Source organism: Balearica regulorum, chromosome 30, assembly GCF_011004875.1.
Source record: "Balearica regulorum gibbericeps isolate bBalReg1 chromosome 30, bBalReg1.pri, whole genome shotgun sequence".
Classification (NCBI taxonomy): domain Eukaryota; kingdom Metazoa; phylum Chordata; class Aves; order Gruiformes; family Gruidae; genus Balearica; species Balearica regulorum.
The window spans coordinates 1125520-1145954 of NC_046213.1; the positions used below are offsets into that span (position 1 = coordinate 1125520).

At 63.4% G+C, this 20435-nt stretch overlaps 3 protein-coding genes across 6 annotated transcripts; all 3 read left to right on the plus strand.

Moving 5' to 3' along the window:
• The first annotated feature begins 790 nt into the window (after window positions 1-790).
• DNAJB1 (DnaJ heat shock protein family (Hsp40) member B1) lies at window positions 791-4408 on the plus strand. Of its 2 annotated transcripts, none has more exons than XM_075738138.1 (3): window positions 791-1028; window positions 2133-2701; window positions 4031-4408. In XM_075738138.1, the coding sequence occupies exons 1-3, from the start codon at window positions 818-820 to the stop codon at window positions 4259-4261; spliced, it is 1011 nt and encodes a 336-aa protein (XP_075594253.1). In that variant the 5' UTR covers window positions 791-817; the 3' UTR covers window positions 4262-4408. The 2 variants fall into 2 exon arrangements, with proteins under 2 accessions (XP_075594253.1, XP_075594254.1); XM_075738139.1 differs by having other exon boundaries at window positions 882-1014.
• Window positions 4409-5615: 1207 nt separating this feature from the next.
• GIPC1 (GIPC PDZ domain containing family member 1) lies at window positions 5616-11275 on the plus strand. The gene is made up of 7 exons (XM_075738156.1): window positions 5616-5710; window positions 6286-6694; window positions 8222-8407; window positions 8688-8868; window positions 9525-9634; window positions 9755-9836; window positions 10477-11275. The coding sequence occupies exons 1-7, from the start codon at window positions 5622-5624 to the stop codon at window positions 10626-10628; spliced, it is 1209 nt and encodes a 402-aa protein (XP_075594271.1). The 5' UTR covers window positions 5616-5621; the 3' UTR covers window positions 10629-11275.
• A 3302-nt stretch (window positions 11276-14577) lies between these two features.
• On the plus strand, window positions 14578-18829 carry LOC104642516 (olfactory receptor 10H1). 3 transcript variants are annotated; one of them, XM_075738150.1, is made up of 3 exons: window positions 14578-16187; window positions 16361-16469; window positions 16604-18829. In XM_075738150.1, exon 3 carries the CDS (start codon window positions 17357-17359, stop codon window positions 18344-18346), a length of 990 nt encoding a protein of 329 aa, XP_075594265.1. In that variant the 5' UTR covers window positions 14578-16187; window positions 16361-16469; window positions 16604-17356; the 3' UTR covers window positions 18347-18829. The 3 variants fall into 3 exon arrangements, with proteins under 3 accessions (XP_075594265.1, XP_075594264.1, XP_075594266.1); XM_075738149.1 differs by having other exon boundaries at window positions 16277-18829; XM_075738151.1 differs by lacking the exon at window positions 16361-16469.
• The last annotated feature ends 1606 nt before the right edge of the window (window positions 18830-20435 follow it).

Here is a 20435-nt window from a genome sequence, read left to right on the forward strand (position 1 = left end):
GGCGGGGCCTCGCGAAAGAGGGCGGGGCCTGAGGGTGGGGGGGAAATGGGGTGTCCCCATGTGCCGGTGTCCCCCTCTCCCTGTGTCCCCCTGTCTCCGTGTCCCCCTGTCCCTGTGTCCCCATGTCCCCGTGTCCCCCTGTCCCCCGGGGTGGCTGCCATGCGATTGTCTCTGCCTCAGGTGTCACCTGAACCGGGGACGACAAGGCCCAGACGGTGACACGGCGGTGACACCCTGCAGTGACAGCGATGGGATGTCATTGGTGACAGTGGCCGTGGGTGGTGCTGTCACCAAGAGCGGTGGGTGCCGTGGGTGGCAGAGGACGGACTGTCGGTGTGGGTGACAACATCTGGGGGTGACAGTGGCTGTGGGTGACAGGGACGGGGTGTCACAGCGGGTGACAGGGCCAGTCAGCCACCTCCCGCTGTTGCCATGGGTGACAGGGACAGCTGTCTCTCGGGGTGGCGGTTGCCATGGTGACGGGGAGAGCCCCTGCCCCGCCCTCCCGTTCCCATGGCAACAGCCGGCGGGGTCCCGCTGGGGGGGGCAGATCAGGAAAGGGGGCGGGGCCTGAGATGCCCCGCCCATCCCGAGCCGAGCACCTCCGCGCAGGCGCTCGTCGCGCGCCGTTTCCCCCTCTCCCCTCCCTCTTCCCGCCCTTTCCCGATGTTTCGCTCGCGGATTGGCGGAGAGGCGGGGGGGCGGGGCGAGGCGTGCGGCGGGCTCTGGAAGGTTCCGCCATCCCCTCAGTGAGGCGGTGGCGGTGTGAGGAGGAGGAGGAGGAGGCGGCGGTGGGGGGGGGGCGGCGGTAGCGGGTATGGGGAAGGATTATTACCGCACGCTGGGGCTGTCCCGCGGGGCCTCGGGGGAGGACGTGCGGCGGGCATACCGCCGGCAGGCCCTGCGCTTCCACCCCGACAAGAACAAGGAGCCGGGGGCCGAGGAGCGTTTCAAGGAGGTGGCCGAGGCCTACGACGTCCTCAGCGATCCGAAGAAGCGGGAGATCTTCGACAAGTACGGGGAGGAGGGTGAGCGGCGGCACCGGGGAGGGGGGGGCGGGTTGGGGTTCTGGGGAGGGGGCAGGCGGTGGGGGTCGGCGGGGATGGGGGTCTGGGGGGGAAGGCGGGGAGGGTGGGGGTCAGGGTGAAGGCGGGGGGGGGGGCAGGCAGGGGTGGGGGGATTGGGGGGGATAGGGGTCTGGGGGGGCAGGCAGGGAGGGTGGGGGGGTGGGGCTGGGGAGGTGATGAGGTGGAGGGAGGGTGGGGGTCAGGGTGAAGGCAGGGTGGGGGGGCAGGCAGGGGTGGGGGGTGGAGCTGGGGAGGTGATGGGGTGAAGGGGGGCAGGTAGGGGTGGTGGGGTTGGGGGAAGGCAGGCAGTGGGTGATCGGGGTCTTCGGGGTGGGTGGGGGTCAGGGGGTGATGGCAGGTTTGGGGGACAAGCAGTCAGGGTAGGGTCGGGGGGGGTCAGAACGGAGGCAGGCAGTGAGGATGGGGGCCTGGGGGCAGGGCAGGCAGGAGTGTCAGGATGAAGGCAGGCAGCAGGAGTGGGGGCTGGGGGGGGAGGAGAGGCTGTGGGAATGGGGGGCAGGCAGTGAGGTTGGGGGGCTGTCAGGGTAAAGGCCTGGGGGTTTGATGGGGTGGTTGGGCTGGGGGGGGGACAGGCAGGGGGGTGAGAGGCTGGAGGGACAGGCTGGGGGAATGGGGGCATCTGGCAGGGGGTGATAGGTCTGGCAGGGCGCAGGCAGCAGGACTGGGGGTCTGGCAGGGCGCAGGCAGCAGGGCTGGAGCCCAGGGGGTGCCGGGAGCTGCGCCGGGGTGTGCCGGGGGGTGGTGATGGATCCGGCTGGGCCTGTTGGGGCCTGGCCGGGGCCGGCAGCTGTCAGCGGCGTCTGTCTGTGCCGCGTCCTCCGGCACTCGAGCAGAACCGGTTCCTGCTCCTGGCGCTGGGAGTGCGCCAGACCGCCGCCACCGCCCGCCCGCCTGCCTGCCCCACACCCTCACCCGCCCCACGCCCTGCCCGCGTCTCACCCCACACCCTGCCCTGGCCGGGAACACGCTGGGGCACTTCGGTGATCTACCGGGGTCACCTCTGGCATTTGGGGGGGCTGACGGGCACCTTCCCCCTGTTTCTAGGGCTGAAGGGGGGAGCCCCCACCTCTGGCCCAGGGGGGTCCAATGGCCCCACCTTCACCTACACCTTCCGGGGCGACCCCCATGCCATGTTCGCCGAATTCTTCGACGGTCGCAACCCCTTCGACACCTTCTTCGTCCAACGCAACGGAGATGACGAGGACGGTGATGACGCTTTCACCACCTTCCACGTGGGAGGTTTCGGTAGCGTTGGTTTCCCCCGGGGTCGGGGTGGACCAGAAGGCGCCTGCCGTAAGCAAGACCCCCCAGTCCTCTACGATCTGAAGGTCTCCCTGGAGGAGATCTACAGCGGTTGCACCAAGAAGATGAAGATCTCCCACAAGCGTCTCAACCCCGACGGGAAGACGGTTCGTAACGAGGACAAGATCCTCACCATCGAGGTGAAGCGGGGTTGGAAGGAGGGCACGAAGATCACCTTTCCCAAGGAGGGCGACCAGACGCCCAACAACATCCCCGCCGACGTCGTCTTTGTCCTCAAAGACAAACCTCATGGTGTCTTCCGCCGGGAGGGCTCGGACATTGTGTACCCGGCGAAGATCAGCCTCCGCGAGGTGGGTGGGTTGGTCTCAGTGATGGTGGGGACGTCAAGGCTGGGTTGGTCTTGGTGATGGTCGGGATGCAGTGGGTGAGGGTTGGTCCTGATGATGGTGGTGGTGACGTCAGGGCTGGGTTGGTCTCGGTGGAGATGTCGGGGGCAGATCGGTCTTGGTCATAGTGGGGATGCAGCAGGTGAGGGTTGGTCTGGGTGGTGGTGGGGATGTCAGGGGTGGGTTGGTCTGGGTGGCAGGGATGTGACAAGCGTTTCCCGGGGTGGCAGGGACGCAGGAGGCGGTTGGTTTGGGTGGTGAGGATGCGATGGGTGGTGGATCTTTGTGGTGGGGGCATGATGGGTGGTTCTCTGGGCAGTTGGGTTGGGTGGTGCAGACACGATGGATGGTGGAGAAGTGATAGGTGGTCGTCTGGGCAGTTGACCTTGGTGCTGGGGATGAGAGGGTCGGTTGGCCTCAGTGATGGAGGTGCAGGGGGTGGTGGGGATGTGATGGGTGGTTGTCTAGGTGGTGGGGATGCAGGGGCTGGTGAGGGCCAGGAGTTGGTTGGGCAGTTGGTGGGTGGTAGGGACACGACAGGGTCGGTCGGTCGTGGTGGTAGAGATGTGACGGGCGATTGGATGGGTTGTCACGGTGGTGGGGGTACGATGGATGGTGGGTCTTGGTGGTGAGGACCAGGAGTTGAGTGGTTGGGCTTGGTGGAGACGTGACGGGTGGTTGGGTGGGTGGTCTGGGTGGTGGTGGGGATGTGATGGGGGGTCTGGGTGGTGGTGGGGGTGTGATGGGGGGTCTGGGTGGTGGTGGGGGTGTGATGGGGGGTCTGGGGGGTGGTGGGGGTGTGATGGGGGGTCTGGGGGGTGGTGGGGGTGTGATGGGGGGTCTGGGGGGTGGTGGGGGTGTGATGGGGGGTCTGGGGGGTGGTGGGGATGTGATGGGGGGTCGGGGTGGTGGTGGGGGTGTGATGGGGGGTCGGGGTGGTGGTGGGGGTGTGATGGGGGGTCGGGGTGGTGGTGGTGGGGATGTGATGGGGGGTGGTGGGGATGCAGGAGCTGGTGGATCTGGGTGGTGAGGCCCAAGGGTGGTTGGGCAGTTGGCGGGTGGTAGCGACACGACGAGGTGGTCGATCTTGGTGGTAGAGATGTGACGGGTGATGGGACGGTGGTGGGGACACGATGGATGGTGGGTCTGGGCGGTGAGGGCCGAGGGTTGAGTGGTTGGGCTTGGCGGGAACGTGACGGGTGGTTGGTCTGGGCGGTGGGGGGGACGTGACGGGTGGTCGGGTGGTCTCCTCGGCGTGGTGGTGGTGACGACGACGCCGGCACCCTCCGCCAGGCCCTCTGCGGCTGCACGGTCAACGCGCCCACGCTGGACGGCCGCACCATCCCCATGGTCTTCAAGGACGTGCTGAAGCCGGGGGTGAAGCGCCGCATCCCGGGCGAGGGGCTGCCCTACCCCCGCACCCCCGACCAGCGCGGTGACCTCATCATCGAGTTCGAGGTCAAGTTCCCCGACAGGATCCCCCCCTCCTCCAAGACCCTTCTGGAGCAGATCCTGCCCGTCTAGCCCCCCCCACCCTGCCCCCCCCCCATGTCCCCCCAAATTCCGGGGGCTTGGGGTGGCCTCTGACTCTTGGGGACCGTGCTGGGGTGGGGGGGTGGCTCCTGCCTGCGCTGCCTGCGGGTGCCCTGCTGCCTGCACCAGGCTGAGAGCGGCTCCAGGTTTGTGGGGGGGGGGCTTGAGGGGTGTCCCCCCCCCCTTCCTGGGGGTCTGGGGGGGGGATGGGGTGTCCCTGTCACCCCCCAGCTCTGTGCTCCGGGGGGGGGGGGTGTGTGTCCCCCCCCCACCTTGGGGCTCCCGGTGTCCCTGTCCCCTCTCTGTGTTCTGGTGGCCCTGGGGTGTCCTTGTCCCTGCCCCCCCCCCCTAATTTGGGACTCCTGGTGTCCTTGACCCCCCTCCCCCCCCCTCCTCCCCGTTTGGGGGTCTTGGGGTGTCTTTGTCCCCCCACCTCCATCCTTGGGGGTGTCCCGAGGCGTCCCCACCCCCCACCTCTGCTCCGGAGCTCCCAGGGTGGTTTTGTCCCCCCATTTTGGGGCTTCCCCCTCCAAGCTCTGGGGGTCCCCACATCCCCCCCCCATTTTGGGGGGCTCTGGGGGTCCCGGGGTGTCCTCAGCCCCTCTCCCTCCTTGCAGAGGGGGGTCGTGGGGAGCCCCCAGCCCCCTCTCCCCCCCCCCCCCCCCCCCCGAGGCCAGAGGGGAGCCCCGGGAGGGGTGGGGGGGGGTTTGGGGGGGTGGGGGGCCGCGGGCGGCTCGTGGCGGGGCGGGGCCCTCTTATCCTTTGGGATAAAACCGCCCGGAAAAGGGTCTGTTCCTGCAACAGGAGCGCACGTGTACGGCTTTGTATAAAGCGCTGAAACCTCCGCCCGCCTCCGGCTCCTTTTTGGGGGGGGGGGGTGTGGGGGGGGTGTGTGCCGTGGGTGAATCCCCCCCTTCCCCCGTGGGCTGTGTTCGCCCCTAGCGGGGTCTCTCGTGTCCGTGTCCCCCCCCCCCCCCCGCAATGCACCCCCCGTGGGGGTTTCTCAGTCCTTCCCCCCGTGGGGTCTGTCCCCCCACATGGGGTCGGTCCGGGTCTGTCCCCCCACCCCACCCCCCCCCCGGGCTCCGTGGCCGTCCGCCCCCTTCCTGGCCCCGCCCACTCCTCCTGGCTCCGCCCACTCCTCCTGGCCCCGCCCCGACGCTGAGACTCGCAGTTCTCGCCCCTGATTGGCTGCGGGCAGCCCCACGCGCGGGGGCGCGGGGCCGGGCGCTCCCATTGCCTGGAGCTGGGGCGGGGGGGGGGTGGGTGCGGCTGAGCCCTTTCCTGCCCCCTCACCCCCTCCCCCACTCCTGTCGCGCGTCTCATTGGTCGGCGGGGCGGGGCGGTGGCGATGATTGGTCCCGGCGCGGTTTGGCCCCGCCTTCCCGGAAGTGTCGCTTCAGCAGCAGCGCCCGGCTGGAGGGCGGGAGGGTCCGGCCGGTGAGCGGGGGGCGGGGGGGGGAGGCCCGGGCCGGGGCTGGGGGGGGGGCCGGGGTGTCGCGACCCCCCACTGGGGGTAGGTGGCCGGGGCCCCGCGTCGCCGCTTCCTTGCGGGAGGGAGGGGCGGTACCCGGAGTTCACCGGGCCCAGCCCCCCCCCCCCACCTTGGGGGGCCTCGGGGACCCCCGGAGCCGGGGTGGCCCCTGGTACCTCGATCCCCCCCACCCCGTCCCTCAGTTCCCCCCTCCCCTTCACCCCCCCCCCCCCCACCCCGTCCCTCAGTTCCCCCCTCCCCTTCACCCCACCCCGTCCCTCAGTTCCCCCCTCCCCTTCACCCCCCACCCCGTCCCTCAGTTCCCCCCGTCCCTCAGTTCCCCCCTCCCCTTCACCCCCCCACCCCGTCCCTCAGTTCCCCCCGTCCCTCAGTTCCCCCCTCCCCTTCACCCCACCCCGTCCCTCAGTTCCCCCCTCCCCTTCACCCCCCCACCCCGTCCCTCAGTTCCCCCCGTCCCTCAGTTCCCCCCTCCCCTTCACCCCCCCACCCCGTGCCTCAGTTTCCCCCTCTCTCATTCCAGCACCCAGCGCAGCACCGCAGGACCCCCCCTCCTCGGGGAGGGGGCACCCACCCCCCCACCCACCCCCCCAAATCTCTGCTGTCACCCCCCTTTACCCCATCACCCCCTTCCCCCCCCCCCCATGCCGCTGGGCCTGGGCCGCCGCAAGAAGCCCCCGCCGCTGGTGGAGAACGAAGAAGCGGCGGGGGGGCGAGGGGGGGCTGCCGGTGAAACCCCCGGGGTCCCGGTGGGGGCTCTTGGGGGGCCGCCCCCCCCGGGGCTCCCCCCGCCGCCCCCCGCCCTTCGGCCTCGCCTGGTCTTCCACACGCAGCTGGCCCACGGCAGCCCCACGGGCCGCGTCGAGGGCTTCACCAACGTCCGCGAACTCTACGGCAAGATCGCCGAGGCCTTCCGCATCCCCCCGGGAGAGGTGGGGGGCACCCATGGGTGCTGGAGCCGGGGGGGTGGGGGGGACGGGACGGGATGCTGAAGGATGGGGCAGCCTGGGAGGGGTTTGGGGCACCCACTGGGTGCTGGGGCTCAGGGAGGTGGAGGGGGAGGGACGACTAAAGGATGGGGGGGTGGGGGGATGAAAGAGCACCCTGAGGGACACGGGAGCACCCTTGGGTGCTGTGGGGTGTGGGGGGATCAAACATAGGGCACCCTGAGGGGCACAGGAGCACCTTTGGGTGCTGTGGGGTGTGGGGGGATGAGACAGGGTACCCTGAGGGACACGGGAGCACGCTTGGGTGCTGTGGGGGGATGAGACAGGGCACCCTGAGGGGCACAGGAGCACCTTTGGGTGCTGTGGAGGGATGAGACAGGGCACCCTGAGGGGCACGGGAGCACCCTTGGGTGCTGTGGGGTCTGGGGGAATCAAACACAGGGCACCCTGAGGGACATGGGGGCACCCTTGGGTGCTGTGGGGTGTGGGGGGATCAAACACAGGGCACCCTGAGGGGTATGGGGGGATGAGACCGGGCACCCTGAGGGATACGGGAGCACCCTTGGGTGCTGTGGGGTCTGGGGGGATCAAACACAGGGCACCCTGAGGGGTGTGGAGGGATGAGACAGGGCACCCTTGGGTGCTGTGGGGCATGGGGGGATGAGCCAGGGCACTCTGAGGGGTGCAGGAGCACCCTTGGGTGCTGTGGGGCATGGGAGGATCAAACATAGGGCACCCTGAGGGACATGGGAACACCCTTGGGTGCTGTGGGGGGATGAAACACAGGGCACCCTGAGGGGTGTGGGGGGCTGAGGGACAGGGCACCCTGAGGGGTGCGGGAGCACCCTTGGGTGCTGGGAGATGCAGGGGGGCTGAGGGACAGGGCACCCGGAGGGGTTTGGGGCACCCACTGGGTGCTGGGGATCAGGGCACCTGGGTGGGCTGCAGGCACCCCTGGGTGCGGGGGGGTCGGGGGATGTTGGGAGCTGAGGGGTGGGGGGGGGTGCTGGGGATGTTGGGGACACCCAGAGCGAAGGGGGGGAGGGGACACCTGGGCTGGGGGGGGGGGGGGGGGCAGCCGGGGAGGGCTGCAGTTGGGGCGAGGGGACCCCAGGGGTGTGCAGAGGGGTCCCTGGGTGTCCCCAACGTGGGGGGATCCCTCGTGTCCCCTGGGGGGGGTCCTGGGTGTCCCAGGTGTCCCTCAGGAGGGTGCCAGGTGTCCCCAGGGAAGGGGGGTCCCTGCGTGTTCCCGGGGGGTCCCACATGTCCCTGGGGGGGTCCCACATGTCCCCTGGGGGGTCCCACACATCCTCAAGAAGAGGGAACCTTCGTGTCCCCAGGCGGGTCCCGTTGTCCCCAGGAAGGTCTCGCGCATCTCCCAGGTCCCTTCCACCCCCACGACCGTCCCACGCGTGTCCCGGGGTGTGTGTGGGGGGATGTCCCTGCTGTCCCCAGGTGTGTCCCTCCCCCTGTCCCCCCACCCTCGTGTCGTGACGCCGCTGCCCCGGCCAGGTGATGTTCTGCACCCTCAACACGCACAAGGTGGACATGGAGAAGCTCCTGGGCGGCCAGATCGGTCTGGAGGACTTCATCTTCGCCCACACCAAGGGCCAGCGCAAGGAGGTCGAGGTCTTCAAGTCGGAGGAAGCCTTGGGGCTCACCATCACGGACAACGGCGCCGGCTACGCCTTCATCAAGGTGACACCCCCCGCGGGGACACACACACACACACACACACGTTGTCATTGGGGGTGCTCAGAGAGGGCCCCGGGGTTGCGGGGGGACGTGGGGACATCCCGAGGCAGCGTGGAGGTGGGACGGAGATATCGCTGGGGGGGGGGGGATGTGGGAGCTCCTGGGTGGTCCCTGGGGTCGGGTGGGACCTGGGGACATCCCCGAGCATGATGTGGGGGGTGGGGGTCGCCGTGGTGACCCCCTCCCCCCCCCCCCCCCCCCCCCACCCCGGGTGGTCCCACAGCGGATCCGGGAGGGCAGCGTCATCGACCGGATCCCGGTGATCAGCGTGGGGGACATGATCGAGGCCATCGACGGGCAGAGCCTGGTGGGCGCCCGTCACTACGAGGTGGCCAAGATGCTGAAGGAGCTGCCCCGGGGACGCACCTTCGCCCTCCAGCTCACCGAGCCCCGCAAGGCCTTCGGTGAGCCCAAACTGGGAGCACTGGGAGCCCAGTGGGGGGGTCCCTGTGGTCCCCACCTCCCCCTGCCCAGGGCAGCCACGCCCCCCTCATGGGGTTGGGGGGACCCAGGTGTCCAGAGCTTTGCTGTCCCCCATCTTGGGGGACTGCAGGGTGGTGTCCTGGGTTACTGGGAGCACTGGGAGCCCCACCAGTAAGAGAGAGGGAGACACGACATCTGGGGAGGTAGACGGAGAACCTTAGGGCCCCCCCAAAAATGGGGGCGGACCCCATAGCCCTGAGGGTCCCTCTGAGATTCAAGGGGGGAGCTGATGCAGAGCCAATAGCCTGGAGGGACCCCAAAACCCAAGGGGGGGCTGATGGGGACCCACAGTGCTGGGGGGACACCCCAAAACCCAAGAGAGAGCTGATGGGGACCCACAGTGCTGGGGGGGGCCCCAAAACCCAAAGGAGCTGATGGGGACCCCTTACCTTAGGGGGGGCATGTGGGGGCCCCCCAAGACTGATGAGGGTATTATGGAGACCCCCAAACCTTCTTCCTCCCACCTCTTGGGGTCTGTGATTGGTTCGGAGCCCCCTCCATCCGTGTTGGGGGGGCCCCCCAATAAATTGCAGCCCCTCTAACCGTCCCCCCCCCCCACCCCCCGGTTGTTTTTCAGACATGATCGGCCCACGGGCGGGGGGGGCGCGTGGGGGGGGCACCCAGCTGGGCACCGGCCGGGGCACCCTGCGCCTCCGCGCTCGGGGACCCGCCACCGTTGAGGAGCAGGTAGGAAATCTGGTGAGGGGTCATGGGTGTGTGTGGGGGGGGGAGATGGAGAGGCACAGGTCCCCCCCCACATCTCCCTGACACCCCCCCCCCCAATGTGTCGTGTCCCCCCCCCTGCAGCCCTCCGCCTTCGAGGAGCGAGCCGTGGCCAAGGTGGACGATCTGCTGGAGAGCTACATGGGCATCCGGGACAGCGAGCTGGGTGAGCAGGGGCTGGGGACCCCCCCGGGGTGAGGGACCCCCCCTCGGGGTGTTGGGGACCCCTCTGACCCACCCCTTGCACCTTCCCTCCCCCTCAGGGTGCTGGGGACCCACCCCACTGCAGGGCACCCTCCTCTCAGGGTGCTGGGGACCCCCCTGGGGGTGCTGGGGACCCACCCCACTGCAGGGCACCCTCCTCTCAGGGTGCTGGGGACCCCCCTGGGGGTGCTGGGGACCCACCCCACTGCAGGGCACCCTCCTCTCAGGGTGCTGGGGACCCCCCCTGGGGGTGCTGGGGACCCACCCCACTGCAGGGCACCCTCCTCTCAGGGTGCTGGGGACCCCCCTGGGGGTGCTGGGGACCCACCCCACTGCAGGGCACCCTCCTCTCAGGGTGCTGGGGACCCCCCTGGGGGTGCTGGGGACCCCCCCGGACCCCTCCAGGGAGCTGAGATCCCCCACCCCACTGCAAGCCCCCCCCTCACTCAGGGTGCCACCCCCCCACCCTGCCCCAGCCCAGGCCCTGTCCCCTTCTCCCAGAGACACGGGGACCCCCTCCCAGGCTGCTGGGGACCCCCCCCCCCCCGAGTGTCCCCGTTGTGTGTCCCCCCCCTCCCTGAGTGTCCCCGTTGTCCCCGCAGCCGCCACCATGGTGGAGCTGGGCCGGGACGCCCGGGACCCCGACGCGCTGGCGCAGGCCCTCGACTCCCAGCTCGGGGATTTCGCCTTCCCCGACGAGTTCGTCTTCGACGTCTGGGGGGCCATCGGCGACGCCAAGGTGGGGCGCTGCTAGGGGGCCCCCCCCTGCCCACTGTGTGTGGGGGGGGGACCCCTCCCCTGGACCGGGACCATCCCCTGGGATTTGGGGGTGGACCCCTCCACCCACTGACCGCCATGGACTGGGCCCCCCTCGGCTCCATCTCGTGATTGGGGGACCCCCCCCCCTCCCATGCTTGAAAATGGGTCGTCGTCCCCCCAATAAGCTGGACACCCCCCTGAAAACTGCTGGAGATGGGGGACCCCCACCGGTGACCCCCACCCCAGCTGGGGAGCCCCCCATGAAGCCCCCACCCCCATGACCCCCTCCGAGGGACCTGGGTGCCCCCACCCCAACTCCAGACACCCCCCCCCAAATTACCTGCCCCTCCTTCTCAGCCAGGGCCCCCCCCGACACGGGACCACCACTACACCCTGCGACCCCCCCCAGCGAACTGGGGTGCCACCTCACAGCACAGCCCCCCCCCCCCCCCAGGGTGGTCTGGGACCCCCAACAGAGGGGGGTACCCCCCACCATTTCCTGCAGGGCCCCTCTATGGACTTAGGTCCCCTCCCCATTTTTTTGGGCCCCCCCCCCAATGACCCTGGGTGTCCTCCCACAGGTGTGGGTGCCCCCCCCCCCCAAACACGGGACCCCTTTAAAGCCCCCCCCACCCCAGGCCTGAAGACTCCCAATTCCGTCCCCCCGCCCCAGGCTGTACCCCACTACTGGGGGGGGGGGGGGGGTGCTCCAGCCCCCCCCCCCCCCCCGCCTTGGGTGGCCCTTAGTGCCCCCCCCATGACACTAATGCCCCCCCTCCCCCTGCAGGGTGAGGTATGAGGGTCCCCCACTTCACCCCCCCAGGGGCTTTTTAGGGGGGGGGGGAACCGAAGCAACCCTGTGTCCCCCCAAAATATGAGACAGACCCCCCCCCGTGCCAATCTGAGCCTGTCACACACTGTCCCCCCACCCCGCGACACGCTGTCCCCCCCACTTCACACGCTGTTGCCCCCCCCCCCCCAAGGGACACGCTGTCGTCCCCCCCCCCACCGCACTGACTACCTCGGGGAGGGGGGTGTCGGGGGGGGGGACGCACAGCACAGCCCCCCCCCCCGCCCCGTCACCCTGTCCCGTGTCCCCTGGGGGGGTCCCCTGGAGCTGGGGGGGGTGGTCACGGGGTGGGGGGCTGCTCCCCCCCCCGCCCCGGGGCGTATTTTTGTACTTTACATGTAAAGTGATTTTAACATAAAATAGAGAGAAATTGGGAGTGGTCGCTGCTGGGTGGGCACGGGGGGGGGGGCAGCGGTTTGGGGACAGCTGAGCTGCCCCTCGCACGCTCCTCGCACGCCCCTCGCACGCCCCTCGCACGGTTCTTCGCGGCCTCGCACGCCCCCTTGTGCGGCTGTTCCTGGCCTCGCGCGCCCCCTCGCGCCCCCCTCACGTGCCACTTGCACGGTTCTTCCCAGCCTTGCACGGCCGCGCCTTGCACGTCCCTTGTGAGGACCTTGCACGCGCCTTTACGCGTCTCTTCATTGCCTTGCACACCCCTCACGTGCCTCTTCCCAGCCTTGCGCACTCACACGCCCCTTGCACGCTCTCTTGCGTGGCTGTTCGTGGCCTTGCACACCCCCTTGCAGGGCTGTTCGTGGCTTTGTACACCCCCTTGCACACCCCCTCGCATGGCTGTTCCTGGCCTCATGCACGTCCTCGCACACCCCCTTGCACACCCCTTTGCATGGCTGTTCGTGGTCTCATACACCCCCTCACACACCCCCTTGCACAGCTGTTCATGGCCTTGTATACACCCTCGCACGGCTGTTTGTGGCGTCATACACCGCCTCGCACACCCCCTTGCACGGCTCTTCGTGGCCTCGCACACCCCCTTGCACACCCCCTCGCATGGCTGTTTCTGGCCTCATGCACGTCCCCACACACCCCTTTGCACACCCCCTTCCACAGCTCTTTGTGGCCTCGCACACCCCCTTGCACACCCCCTCGCCTGGCTGTTCCTGGCCTCACGCACGTCCCCACACACCCCCTCGCACGCCCCCTTGCACGGCTCTTCGTGGCCTTGCACACCCCCTTGCACACCCCCTCACATGGCTGTTTCTGGCCTCATGCACGTCCCCACACACCCCTTTGCACACCCCCTTGCACGGCTCTTTGTGGCCTCGCACACCCCCTTGCACGGCTCTTTGTGGCCTCGCACACCCCCTCGCACACCCCCTTGCACGGCCGTTCCTGGCCTCGCACACCCCCTTGCACGGCTCTTTGTGGCCTCGCACACCCCCTCGCACACCCCCTTTGCACGGCCGTTCCTGGCCTCGCACACCCCCTTGCACACTTCCCGCCTCGCGGCACCCTGCGAGGGCCAGGTGGGGCTGGAACGCGGGGGTCCGTGAGGGGGCATTTGCACACGTATTTGCACGAGTGCTCGTGGCTCGCGCGAGGCTCTTTGCACGAGCCGCCCGGGGAGGGGGGAGGGGCGGGACCGGCGGTCCTAGAGCGCCCCCTGGCGGCAGCCGGTGGCACTGCGGGGAGGGGGAGGGGGGACGGGAGGGGGAGGGAAAGGCGCGGGGGGGGGGGCACTAACCCAGGGTTGGGGTTAGGACCGGTATTAGGGTTAGGGGTGGGTTAAGGGGTAGAGCGAGGGTTTAGTGCTTAGGGTTAGGTTTAGGGTTAGGTTTAGAGCTGGGGTTAGGGTTTGGGTTAGGTTTAAGGCTGGGTTTAGTGTTAGGGTTGGGGTTTGGGTTAGGTTTAGGGTTAGGTTTAGAGCTGGGGTTAGGGTTTGGGTTAGGTTTAAGGCTGGGTTTAGTGTTAGGGTTGGGGTTTGGGTTAGGTTTAGGGTTAGGTTTAGAGCTGGGGTTAGGGTTTGGGTTAGGTTTAAGGCTGGGTTTAGTGTTAGGGTTGGGGTTTGGGTTGGGTTTAGTGCTAGGTTTAGAGCTAGGGTTAGGGTTTGGGTTAGGTTTAAGGCTGGGTTTAGTGCTAGGGTTAGGGTTTGGGTTAGGTTTAAGGTTGGGTTAGGTTTAAGGTTGGGTTAGTGCTAGGTTTAGAGCTAGGATTAGGGTTTGAGTTAGGTTTAAGGTTGGATTTAGCGTTAGAGTTAGGTTTAGAGCAAGGGTTAGAGTTTGGGTTAGGTTTAAGGTTGGGTTTAGTGTTAGAGTTGGGTTTAGAGCTAGGGTTAGGGTTTGTGTTTGGTTTAAGGTTGGGGTTTGGTTTAGGCTTAGGGCTAACATTGGGGTTTGGGTTAGTTTTTTTTGTTTGGGTTAAGATTTGGGTTAGGTTTAATGTTAGGTTTGGAGCTAGGGTTAGGGGTTAGAGTTAGGGTTTGGGTTAGGGTTTAGATTAGGATTAGGTTTCAGATTAGGGTGTAGGGTTGGGTTTAGGGCTAACATTGGGCTTAGGGTTAGATTTTTTGTTTGGGTTAAGATTTGGTTAGGTTTAAAGTTAAGGTTAGCTTTAGAGCTAGGATTAGGATTTGAGTTAGGGTTGGGGTTAGAGTTAAGTTTAGGGTTAGGCTGGGCTCCAGCAGATCACCCCCCCAGCAGGACTGAGCCTTTCTGTCTCTCGCAAAGGCCGTGGCCGCCCCCCGCGCTGCGCTGGCAGCTCCCCAGGTCCCCGTCCCTGTCCTGGGTGTCCCCCCTCCCATGGCTCCCCCTGCCAGGCCCCGCCTTGCTCCCCAAAAATCGCCTCCGAGCGTGGTCTGGGGCAGCCAGGGTGGTCAACGGTGGGGAAGGTGGAAAGGGTGGAGGTCCACCAGGATGGAGGTGCGTGAAGTCAAGGAGCCAACGTGCGGACGATGGATGGGGGTCGTCCACGGGGAGGGAAACCAGGAGCCGCGTGTTCGTGCCGACGTGGGGAAGGGTTTCTCCTCACAGGTTCCTCTGGGGTTAAGCCAGACGTGTCTGGAGGCTCAGCCCAGCTCCTCCACCTCCCTCTTAGTGCAGAGGTCATCTCCATCCTGGAGGTGTGGGCAGATGGGGGGGTGGGCGGGGATTGCAGAGAAATCTCGTCATCTCTGCCGGAGCTGGCGCTGCGGCAATGGAGACGCTTTCCAAGAGCCGCATGCTGGGATGGAGCTGGTTTTGCAGGTCCCAGGGTGATGGACTGAGCTAAGACAACCTTTGAGAAGCTCACAGGATGTCCTACACTTAGTAGAGCACCAGACAACTAAGTCCAGTCCCAGAGAGCTTGATCAGAAGCTCTGGCTGATGCTGGAGATGTCTGTGATGAGGCCACCAGGCTCGTCCGGTGCACCAGATCTGCTTTTGAGCTGGTCACTCAGGCTCTCTGGGTAGTCACCAAGGGGTAGGTTGGAGCATGAGACCCTACAAGTGGCCACCTGTATCTTGGAGATGATTTGTGCCCCGCGCTCCTTGGCCCAGGTCTTCTCCAGCTCTCTGAAGATCTGAGGAACCAGCTCAGATGGAGATACCTCCACAGAGGACTTCTGGAGTTAGAGATGAGTCCTCACGTTACACCCTGAGAAGGAAACACAAGAGGCCGCGGGTTTCCACTGGAGACCGAGGTGGCCCAGCCAACCCCCTCCTGGTTTTGGGTGCATTATTGCATTTTTCCAAATTAACCTTAAAATTATCTCAGAGCCACACAGAGGTCCCATGCCACCCCAGGAGACCCTCTGAGCTGCGTGCTCTGCGCGATGAGGCCTTGGGCTGACGGCAAGAGGTGGGAGATGACACCTCCTGGCTGGTCCTGGAGGAGAGCTGCTTGTCCCATGGTGCGCATGGAAGGTGACGTCATGCCAGGAGCTGCACGCACACAAGCTCCCCTTTCCACTCTTCGCACAAAACTCTCGATTGTTCAACCTAAAAGGTCTCAACCCTTGAGATCTTAAAGAAAACCATGGCAGTCCTGCCTGCTGGAGCTGCAGCAGCACTTCTCGGGTGACAGTGTCACCACCGGACCCTGCGCAGATGTTTGATTCTCTTTACGGCGAGTAGACGTGCTGCTCTGGAGAAGGACCAGGATTCCCACTGGTGTGACCTCACGTGGGATGCGTCACCTCCAGAGACACGATGGAGAGCGCCGTGTCTCCACCTCCCCGCAGGCTGGTTCTTCAAGCTGCAGTGCCAGGCTGAGCTCCCGCGCGTCCCTACGCTTCTGCACCAAGGAAACATGAGATCTGCAGCCCCCGCTGCCATGTGGGACCTCTGGAAGAGGCATCATCTGACCTTGGATGATGACGTTCAACCCAGTGTCTCCACCCACCTCCGTGCCTACAAGCTATTTAAGTCCAGGCCGCGTTGGTGGCTGGACACCGAGGGAAAAGGCAGACGGGATCATCACGGGGCTGTTGCCTTTGAGCGAGTGCTCATCACCTCATTGTTGCCATCGGGTTGGGTGGCCAAGTCCTGCTGAAGCTCGGGGAACAGCTTCTCCTCCAGAAGCCTGGGGGCTGACAGCAGCAACAGGAAAAAAACAGTTTTAAAGGTATTAAGGAATTCCTACAGTTCCAAGACCATCAAACTGCATCTCCTCTAATTTCCAACATCCCTGATGCCTAGAGAGATCCTTCAGGCTGGACCTCCTGGAGCATGAGGACCTCTGGAGCAGCGTGAGCCAACCCCTCTGAAGGTGAGTGATTGGACAAGTTCCTGTGAGAAATGCCCGTTTCTCACAGAGAAATGGTGAGCATCCAGAGTTAGGTGAGACATCCCCTTAAGATGTAGCTTGGTTGACTGTCCTGGAGTCTGGTGAGACTGCTGACCGTGCCGCTCTTCCCTGGCATTGTCCCACCCCTTGCCCAGATCTGCTGATGGTGTGAAGGACCCAAGTTCATCCTGGTACAGGATATGTAGGGTGTATACCCCCCTCCAGAAAGCCCCCAGGAGCAGCTACAGTGGGTGTAGATCCCAGGTGAGAGCAAGGGGGACCTGGAGAAGGTGACGGAGGTCTGCAGCCGGCAGTGATGAACGCAACCTTCTTGCTGCTGTGTCCCCTGACCCCATCGAGGACCTAATTCCCTTCTTGCTCTTCTTTCTTCTTCCCAGTTGCAATCGGTGACTCCGTGCACGGGGGACCCAGCGCACCCCTCAGCTAATGCAGCACAACCCTTCAGGTGATGGAGAATGAGAAGATGCTTTGTGCTTGACACAGGATCGAGTGTCCACAGGGAAATTCAGCCTGAAGAGGCAAATATCCCCAAAATCAATCTTCACACCAGGCTATGGCTCACCACGCTTGTCTTCTCATGTGAAGCAGCCTCTCTTGCTCTTACGGTTGGTCCTCACAGAGGTATTGGAGTAACTCTTACCTACAAAGTCCTGGTACCAACCATCACAGAGACACCAGGGGGTTGGCTGAAGACCACCGTGGAGGTATTTAAAAGACGTGTAGACGTGGTGCTTAGGGACATGGTTTAGTGGTGGACTTGGCAGGTTTACAGCTGGACTTGATGACCTCAAGGGTCTTTTCCAACCTGAATGATTCTGTGATTCTATGATTCTAGGCCATTCTTGGCTTGGCTATTGGGCATCAGTGTGGACCAGGACTGAGGTTAATGTAAATTAGTGACGTTACTGAGTTCTTCTCAGCTGTGCCAGGACAGAACCTCTGAAGGTACGTGAGATTTTGCTGGGCAAAGAAAAGATTTGGTAGATCTCGGACATCCACACCAATTTCCACCTTATTTCCCATGGGAGATTCATAGAGAGCAAGAATTTAAGTCTGCTGTAAGTGTTGTTTCCACCATGGGAGGCTGAGCTGCTGCTTAAAATGTTGTCCTCTTCTCAGACAAAGCACAAATGCGAAGGGACAACCAAACCACCCCAACAGGGTTCATTTTGACCGGGTTTTCCCACTTCCCCAAGCTCCAGGTTGCCTTGTTTGTGCTCTTTCTCCTCATGCACATGGTGACCCTGGCTGGAAATCTGGTGATAATGGTTGTTATCAGGGTGGAGCGAGGGCTGCACATGCCCATGTATCTCCTCCTAGGTGCCCTGTCCTTCTCAGAGCTCTGTTACACCTTCTCCATCACCCCAAAGATGCTGTCTGGGTTAGTGTCTGGAACTCGAGCCATTTCTTTCCTGGGCTGTGCTGCACAAACGCATTTCTCCTTCACGTTTGGCTTCATGCACTCTTTCCTCCTGACGGTGATGGGGTACGACCGGTACGTGGCCATCTGTCACCCCTTGCGTTACAGCACCCTCATGACCTCCCGTGTCTGTATCCAGCTGGTGGTGGCCTCATGGCTGGGTGGGGGTCTCCTGGGGCTGCTGGTGACATGTGCTGTCTTCCAGTTACCCTTCTGCCGGTCCCACCAGATCGACCATTTCTTCTGCCACGTGCCCCCCCTGCTCCAGCTGACTTGTGCTGGTGGCGAGATGGTTGCCACCGTGGTCAACATCCTTTGCATGACTGCCTTGTTGGGTTGCTTTCTGCTCATCCTTCTCTCCTACGCCTTCATCCTTGGACACATCCTGCAGATGCCCTCAGCGGAGGGGAGGCACAAAACCTTCTCCACCTGTGCCTCCCACGTCGCCGTAGTGGTGGTGCATTATGGCTGCGCCTCCGTTATCTACCTGCAACGCAAATTGCCCCAAGCTGCGGGAGCGAGTGCTCTCACTGATGTGTCCTACACGGTCTTCACCCCCTTCCTCAGCCCCATCATTTTTAGTCTGCGAAGCAAAGACTTGAAAAATGCCCTTTGGAAATCCCTGAGGAAAAGCTTCGTTGTCAGGAATACGAGGTTTTGGCCGGGCTCTAGTTTCAGCTGCAGGAGTGGTTATCACTAATTTTTTTTCTTGCTTTTCTTTGGTGGTTCCTCGTTGCTTTCCAAACAATAGCCATACTTCTTCCAGGAAGATGAGTCATTTCCGTGACTCTCATGTCTTTTACACTCCCTGGGGATGGCAGACCTTGCTTGGCTGGAGTGTTTTGGTTTAACATTTAGTGCTACACACTCGGCACCGTGCAAAAGCAGGAGTGATGGTCTCCTCGAAGTGGAGACATGGGCAACTCCTTGAGGAGCAGCAGGTGAATTCTTCTGATACCTGGTGCAGAAGACCGTTGTCGACTGGCCTAATCATGACTTTGCCTCTTCTATTGATGACTTTGTGGCTGGTCCGAGAAGGTCTTGGATTTATTCCCTTTCAATGTGCTCCTCTTTTGAGAAACTGCAAACTCAAAACCACTTGGGGACAAACACAACTTACTGCTCTGCTGTTTCAGAAGTCCCACTTGTCTAAGGCAATTAAAGCTGGCTTTAACAAGGTTGTTTCCAATGAAAGTGTTTTGTGTGATTTAACACTTTGCATCTTTGTAGTCCTGTTTATACAAAATATACGTGTGGGTGGTGAGCCACCTGGAGAGGCCCTTGAGAAGCAGAGGTTTGGAGGTGTCTCATGGGGTGGTTGTGAGTGTCCTGGTGCTGTTCTGGGCTTTGTAGCAGGTAAAGGGGCCTTGGACAGAACTATTTATCCCTTTCATCCATACGAATAACTGTGGCATAAGCACATATTGTTTGTTTTGGGTTGGGTTTTTTTGGGGAGGAGGCTTTCTCTTCATTTCTGCCTGCAGAGCATTCCACAGGCTGCTCTCAACAGGCACCAACTGTCTTTATTTTTCATTTTAAGGGGATTTTAGGACAACAAACCATGCATCCTGTCTTCCTAACACATGCATCGCTGCAAGGGGGGGCACTGAGAGCAATGGTGGGCATTGCTGATGGTGATGGACACGCATCCCCTCAGCCCTTGGAAAGGCCACCAGAGAGAGCTGCCTTGGGAGCAGGGACTGAGATGCATCCCCTGTCTCTGGAGACATCCTTTCCCTGAGACACCAAAAGCTCACATGCACCTAATGACCGATTTCCCACTCCCTCAAGGCAAATTTCATCTTCATTTTGAAATTTGGTTTACTTCAGCACAATTTTTGTGCAACTCCCAGTGGACATCTGTCCACATCGGAAACCTCCCTGGTCCTTCAGTGGTGATGAGCAGATCCTAAAGGTGTATGATTCAGTCTGAAATTCAGAAAATTAATTTCCTTGCCAAGGAAACCAGAGGAGGTGGACATCTCCTTTGGTCACTTCCAGGGTCTGACATGGCAGCAGACCTCCAATGCTATTTAAATACATTTGCATGGCTTTGCAATCACGAGGCTCTTTCTCTTCGGGCTGGGAGGTGGATCTTCTCCTTCACACTAAGAGATTTAAAAGAAAAGGGAAACATAACCCCCATTTTTAAGAAGGGTAAAAAGGAAGACCCAGGGAACTACAGGCCTGTCAGTCTCACCTCCATGCCTGGCAAGGTCATGGAGCAGACCCTCCTGGAGACTATGCTCAGGCACATGGAAAATAAGGAGGTGATTGGTGACAGCCAACATGGCTTCAGTAGGGGCAAATCGTGCCTGACAAACTTGGTGGCCTTCTATGATGGGGTTACAGCATCAGTGGATAAGGGAAGGGCAGCTGACATCATCTACCTGGATTTGTGCAAGGCATTTGACATTGTCCTGCACAACATCCTTGTCTCTAAATTGGAGAGACACGGATTCGATGGATGGACCACTCGGTGGATAAGGAATTGGCTGGATGGTCGCACTCAAAGAGTTGTGGTCAGCGGCTCAATGTCCAAGTGGAGATCAGTGATGAGTGGTGTTCCTCAGGGGTCGGTACTGGGACCGGCACTGTTCAACATCTTTGTCGGCGACATGGACAGTGGGATCGAGCGCACCCTCAGCAAGTTTGCCGACAACACCAAGCTGTGTGGTGTGGTCGACACGATGGAGGGAAGGGATGCCATCCAGAGGGACCTTGACAGGCTGGAGAGGTGGGCCCATGCGAACCGCATGAAGTTCAACAAGGCCAAGTGCAAGGTCCTG